Genomic DNA, 6535 nt, shown 5'->3' with positions numbered 1-6535 from the left:
ACGGCCAGTATGGGCAAAGTAAGGTGAATACCACACAGTTACTAATTCTGTTGTTTACATTAAATAAAAGAAAGTGTAATCGTTTTCATCTATTTTCTGGGGACGGTATTTGACACCAAAATATATGTACTGGTAAAATGTATATTTTTTTCATATACTTTGGATCAGAGAGTGTGTGAGTTCCTTATGTACACTCGACACGAGTGGAGTATGTTGGCATGGACATGGTCAGTTACCCCTTTTTCTGTCTGTATGACATCAAAAGCTCTGTGCAATGATGGAGTCCATTTTAGTGAGTCGTCTTAATTTATACCACGTTGATTGTATTTATATTTCGACACAGGTCACATATAATACAGTTCAAATTTGATACAACTGGGGGACATGAGGCCGCTTTCCTATTCAATCATTTATTACTTTCAAGAACATTCCAGACTTTTTTCCCCCTTCCACTCTTTCATCATCAAACCTTAGGTGTTCTTTTTCAAAATATGACCACCCTCATTTTTTCAAACGAAACATGATAAGTGGACCTCCAGAATCAAGAGTCGAGAGAACGAGCAAGTAGATTGCGCTCACCTCAAAAGGCGAACAGTTCAGGCACCTGAGTTTACATAAGCCAACGCGTCTCTGAACCTGTGCGGTGGCCATCGGTAGGGTGCGTGTCGTCAGCGATCCTCGCCGCTCCGTGCACGCTGACCTCGCGTGACCCCTGTGTGATGAGCTCGCCCATCAAGCTCGGGGGTCGCTCACCTAGCCATGTAATGACCCCGGGGTAACGTTGATCTGTCCCATCATCCGCGCGTAGACCCCGGCGAGCGGCTCTCGGCCAAAGTGTGTTTGACAGAAGCGGGGAGAGACAGAAGGGAGGTTGTAGTGGGGGTGGTGAGGGGAGTGGAGCGGGCTAGATGCATGGGACCACATGTAGAATGCCCCATCAGCTACGACATCTTGATGTTATTAATTTGCTGAGCCCCCAGACCCACGTGCAGCTCGCGGGGAGCAGGAGACGTGGAGGTGGGAGTGAGGGGGTGGGGGTCTTTTTTTGCGAGGAGCAAAATGGCCCCTGGCAGCCGGCGATTGGAACCATGTGTATCTGGCAGAGGTCAGCCCCAGAGTTGTTATTGATCACTGGCCCTGATCCACCGAGTGCTAGCCAACTCTCCAAAAAAAGTCAGGAACGCCCAGAAAATCTGTTCCTTTTCCCTCTCTCCCTCCCTTGTACTCTCTCTCTCTCTCGCTCTCTCTCCATACCTCCATGAGAGCGTGTATTTCATGCCAGAGAGAACCCCACTCTGACAAGATCCCCCTGCATGAAGAGATGCTGTCATAACCCTCCTCACTAAAGACCTCTCTCTCTCTCTCTCTCTCTCTCTTCTCTGCTTCTCTTTCAGGTGCCTTTCATTATTTGAAGCCCAACATCGGCTGAGTGGAGGAGTTCACTGGATGCTCTGATGCTGGACTCTTACACCCGACTAATCCAGCCTCCCGACCACCACTGGCCCCCACCCCTCACCTCCCAGCCCCCACCAATACACACACGTATCCCAACAGGGGGACAACACCGAGGAGAGAGGGGGGGTTGTTTTTGGAAATGGAGGGGGCTTAGGGAGGTGAGGGAGGGGGCGGGCGGGGGGCGGAGGGGTGAAGTGGCCCTGATCGGGTGAAAGAGGAGAGCATTCAGATAATCAGGACCAAAAGGCCAGCCTCTCCAGTTACCTGGCACTCGCCGCGCTCTCTCCACGTCATGCTTTCTGAGCGAGAGGGAGAGAGGGAGGAAGGGAGGGAGAGAGGGAGAGGCATGCCTCGTTCTCCATGCTTGAAGAAAGGACAAAAAAGACAAAAAGGACTGTTCACAAAAAGACAGAGCAAGAGAGAAGAAAAAAAAAGAAACTTCTGTGTTTAATTTCTAATGAATGGCAGGGAAACAAGTGGGACCAGATTTTGTAAACTGTGCTTTTTTTCCTTCAATGAGCTTATGGGGCCAACCACGATAACAGAACACAATGGCACAGAACCTCATCCAGGGGGCCAGCTGTTCCCATGGTGATGACGGACTCTTAACATGGACTGGCAGAGATGCTCTAGGAGTGTTCAACACCACGTCACAGACATTTCTCTCTTTCGTTTTCTTATTCCTCCACAACTATGGGCTGAAATCTTTTTTTTTTTTTTTTTTTTTGAATCCCCACCAGCATAAATGTACTTCATATTTTAATTGTAATCCGCTGAGAATGTGAAAACATGCATGTGTTCCAATACTGTTTATTCACATTAATCTGAAATCTTCTCAAGGGACCCAAACAAAATGAAAGGAGTATGAGTGAGTGAATGAATGAATGAGTGAATGAGTAAGTGGACACAGTAGAGCGGATAGATGGCCTTGTGAGCACTGCTACACACATCTACTGAGCACCAGGGAAGGCACTCACCAGTCTAATGGCATTTCAGATAACTCCACTTACAGCTTTGTGCAGCATGCATGTTGAGAAACTCAGTGTGTTCAAATGATTGTTTGTGTGTCTGTGTGTGTGTGTGTCTGTGTGTGTGTGTGTTTGCGTGTTTGTATTTGTATGTGTGTATGTGTGAGTCTGTGTGTGTGTGTGTGTGTGTGTGTGTGTGTGTGTGTGTGTTTCTCAGCTGCACAGACCATTACCATGGGTATGTGACTGAAGAACAGATAGACTAAGACAGGAGATAATAGCAAACTACAATTAGGTGACTTCAAGGTGTGGCCACCCACTAGCTGTAGAGAGAGATAGAGAGAGAGAGAGAGAGAGAGAGAGATAGAGAGAGAGAGAGAGAGGAAAAAAAAGAATGCAAAATATTTTTTCACATTCTCAAGAGAGAGAGAGAGACACAGACACTGAGAGAGAGAGCCCGAGAGAGAAACTTTGATTGACATAGTGTAAGATGAAACCCAAAGAAAGTGCAATACATATATACCTCAGATGAGCAGTATTCAAAGTAAAATCATGTCTTAAAATGTACTTGCATACATGCCTTTTATTTTGATATTCTTTTGAAAACAAATGACAACAACATCCATGTTAGGTTGACAATGGAAAAGTCCATAAACAAAACAGTAATAAAAACAAAAAATAAATGAATGTTTGTTCCAATCCAGTGATAATGCATTTGCATTTGCAGGTTTTTTTTCTGTCTGTGCCAATCTGTCGTTATGTGTTGAGTCCTGTTTAAGTGTGTATTTATTCTTTACATTCTGTTAGGGCAACGCCTCTCTCTTCAGTGTGCTCCAGCTGAACAGCACTCAGTGTCTCGCTGTGTGCAAGTCTTAAAGCATTACACAAAAATACACATTTATTTTTTACCTTGTGTTTTTTTATATACAGTGCATATACAACCCTTCCTTCCATCAATGACTGCGTACAATTGTTGGTGTAAAATGTCTTGTTTAAATGCAGCAGTATTTACTATTTATAATGAAAATGAAAAATAAAAAAAAACACACAAAAGCTTGTACAAGTATTTTTTCCCAGTTATTTTATGTGTCTTTACTTATAAAAGGGTGGGTCACAGTTCACACACACACACACACACACACACACACACACACACACACACACACACACACACACACACACACACAGGAAAAAGAATGCAAAATATTTTTTCACATTCTCAAGAGAGAGAGAGAGAGAGACACAGACTGAGAGAGAGCGAGAGAGAGAAACTTTGATTGACATAGTGTACTGAAACCCAAAGAAAGTGCAATACATATATACCTCAGATGAGCAGTATTCAAAGTAAAATCATGTCTTAAAATGTACTTGCATACATGCCTTTTATTTTGATATTCTTTTGAAAACAAATGACAACAACATCCATGTTAGGTTGACAATGGAAAAGTCCATAAACAAAACAGTAAGAAAAACAAAAATAAATGAATGTTTGTTCCAATCCAGTGATAATGCATTTGCATTTGCAGGTTTTTTTTCTGTCTGTGCCAATCTGTCGTTATGTGTTGAGTCCTGTTTAAGTGTGTATTTATTCTTTACATTCTGTTAGGGCAACGCCTCTCTCTTCAGTGTGCTCCAGCTGAACAGCACTCAGTGTCTCGCTGTGTGCAAGTCTTAAAGCATTACACAAAAATACACATTTATTTTTTACCTTGTGTTTTTTTATATACAGTGCATATACAACCCTTCCTTCCATCAATGACTGCGTACAATTGTTGGTGTAAAATGTCTTGTTTAAATGCAGCAGTATTTACTATTTATAATGAAAATGAAAAATAAAAAAAACACACAAAAGCTTGTACAAGTATTTTTTCCCAGTTATTTTATGTGTCTTTACTTATAAAAGGGTGGATCACAGTTCACACACACACACACACACACACACACACACACACACACACACACACACACACACACACACACACACACACACAAAAAAGAATGCAAAATATTTTTTCACATTCTTTTCTTTTGAGTCTTGTATTGTGTCCTTTCCTTCTTCTTTTCCTTTCATTCTATTCTTTTGATTAATTTTTGTTTCCTTCCCCACTCCTTCTCTTTTTCTTTCTCTACATATTTCTAGCCTTGTGTTTGTGAGTGAGTGGCAGAATCCCAACAGACTGAACTGGTTTAGCTGTAGGAGGATCCCTTTCCAAGGAGACATCCAGCAATCTGTGTTATCCTAATGTCGATCCAAAACAAATTGTGTATGAAATAGGCCTTTCATTGTGATCTCATTAAGATTTGGTTGGCAACTGGCATGACCGAGGACAATGCCTATCAAGTTCAACCCTCCACTTCTCAGAGCCCCTCTGCACTTTAAAGGCTCTTTTTTTATAGCCCTTCATAAATATATCCTATTTCATAAACACTCTTTCTTGACAAATTCCTGCTCTCCAGGGAACCCTTAAAATGCTTAATGACTAAAGCAGCCGTGTGTAAACGATACGAACGCAGAGCTTGTGGAGAGATCGCCGGCATTCCTCACAGCGGTACACTTGCTGCAGTTCACGGGGATCCACTTTAAAAAACGACGAGGTCCTTCACAGAAAGAAAAACACCCCAAACAGTTGCTTGGCGTTTCACCCCCCCCCCTCTCCCTCTTCTGGATGACATTATTGATGTATGTTTTCCCTGATCGCCCACTCCTGTGCTTTGTCTCTTGGAATCAGGTATCTGGTGCATCTGGTCACGTCACTCTTCTCTCGCTCTGTCTCTCCCTCCTTTTTTCATCCATCTCTTCTCACTTTCTCTTTATAAGCTTTTGCATGCAAACTGAATCTAATACTCTACTTTTTACAGGTGATATATAAACTGACTTTGAAACATTATATACAATAAAACAGGAAGCAGACATATACAGTATGTGATCGTTCTTGTTCTAAGGTTTAGTGCTGTAAGTTCCTTCAAGCACTGACCTCAGAACAGTGAGTGACGGAATGGGGAGGATCTCTCTTCCCAGGTCGGAGCCGAATGTCACTCAGGCTACCACACATTGGAGACAACTTAACTTTTGACCCCGGCGCTCTTTGAAATCTCCAGACTACTTGACCAGAGCTGACAGTCCAGAGAGTTACTAGGGGGCTTCCTACTCCAGTGTCCAGTGCAGTGAGGGACAGACGGGCATGCAGGAGAAAGGTCGGGCTTCTGAAAGGGAACATTATACAAGGGAGGCAGAGAGAAAGAGAAAGGATGAGAGAAGTGAATGAGTGAGTGGATGTGTGTTTGGGGTAGTAGTCAGGGTGGGGGTAGACTAGAGGCAGGGATAATGTGTGTTTGTGTGTGCTCACTTACATGAAAGTTGAAGGGGATCTCATCAGCTGGGTTTTGTTTTAGTAGTTTCTGGCACTTTTACAAATCTGACAAAACTTAACAAATAAAGAAAAGGATTTTTTACATTTTAATTTTCAGAAAAAAAACCTTCCCAGCATATGTCACTCATGTTAAACTACACTGAATTTACAAAACAACAACACATGACATATTCAGGGCAGGCTGCGAGTGGCTTTATCTGGGAAATGTTTCTTTATCTTGGGTGTTGTTGAGTGGCAGCACCGGAGAGCACATTCCATTCCCAAAGTGGCACACAGACATTAACTTCTCCCTGCCTGCTGCTCCCACACATCACCAAGACCTGTGTGGTGCCCATGTCTTCCTACTTTGCATGGGCAACAACAACAACTGCACATCACATTGGTGCTTTCTGTACTTAGTGGAGTGTTTTGTGTTGAGCAGCGTCGAGTGGGAAATTTTCAGAGTTCTCGCCATGAACCAGACAATCCTGCTGGCCTTGCTCTCTCGATGCAGACAGGTCATCCTGGAGAGGGGCAGCGAGGATCCACAGTCCAACGGCACGGCGACGACACCTGTCTCAGCCCAGGCCACCGTCTTGACCCTGGCAAGGGATTCCTACGACAACGCCTACTTCTACATCCTCTTTGTCATGTTCTTCTACTCCTTCCTGGCACTTGCCCTGTTCAGGAGCTTCCTGCACAAGGACAAGGCGAAGAAGGAGCCCTATGAGGAGTTCATGGGAGCGGACCCGGCGGCCCCGA

General features: G+C 43.8%; 1 protein-coding gene across 4 annotated transcripts in view; it reads left to right on the top strand.

Moving 5' to 3' along the window:
* Nucleotides 1–1531, top strand: part of LOC125301921 (paired box protein Pax-3-like) — a 23850-nt gene extending 22319 nt beyond the window's left edge. For 2 of the 4 annotated variants that reach the window (XM_048254794.1, XM_048254785.1), the window contains exons 8-9: nucleotides 1–18; nucleotides 1395–1531. The exon at nucleotides 1–18 is cut by the window's left edge and continues 241 nt beyond it. In XM_048254794.1, coding sequence (XP_048110751.1) covers nucleotides 1–18; nucleotides 1395–1429 — 53 coding nt within the window. In that variant the 3' untranslated portion in view covers nucleotides 1430–1531. Of the gene's footprint in view, nucleotides 24–1394 lie in introns of all 4 variants that reach the window. The other 2 variants (XM_048254811.1, XM_048254802.1) reach the window with 1 other exon arrangement.
* The last annotated feature ends 5004 nt before the right edge of the window (nucleotides 1532–6535 follow it).

Source organism: Alosa alosa, chromosome 1 (assembly GCF_017589495.1).
Source record: "Alosa alosa isolate M-15738 ecotype Scorff River chromosome 1, AALO_Geno_1.1, whole genome shotgun sequence".
Taxonomy (NCBI): Eukaryota; Metazoa; Chordata; class Actinopteri; order Clupeiformes; family Clupeidae; genus Alosa; species Alosa alosa.
This window is presented reverse-complemented; position numbering and strand designations above follow the sequence as displayed.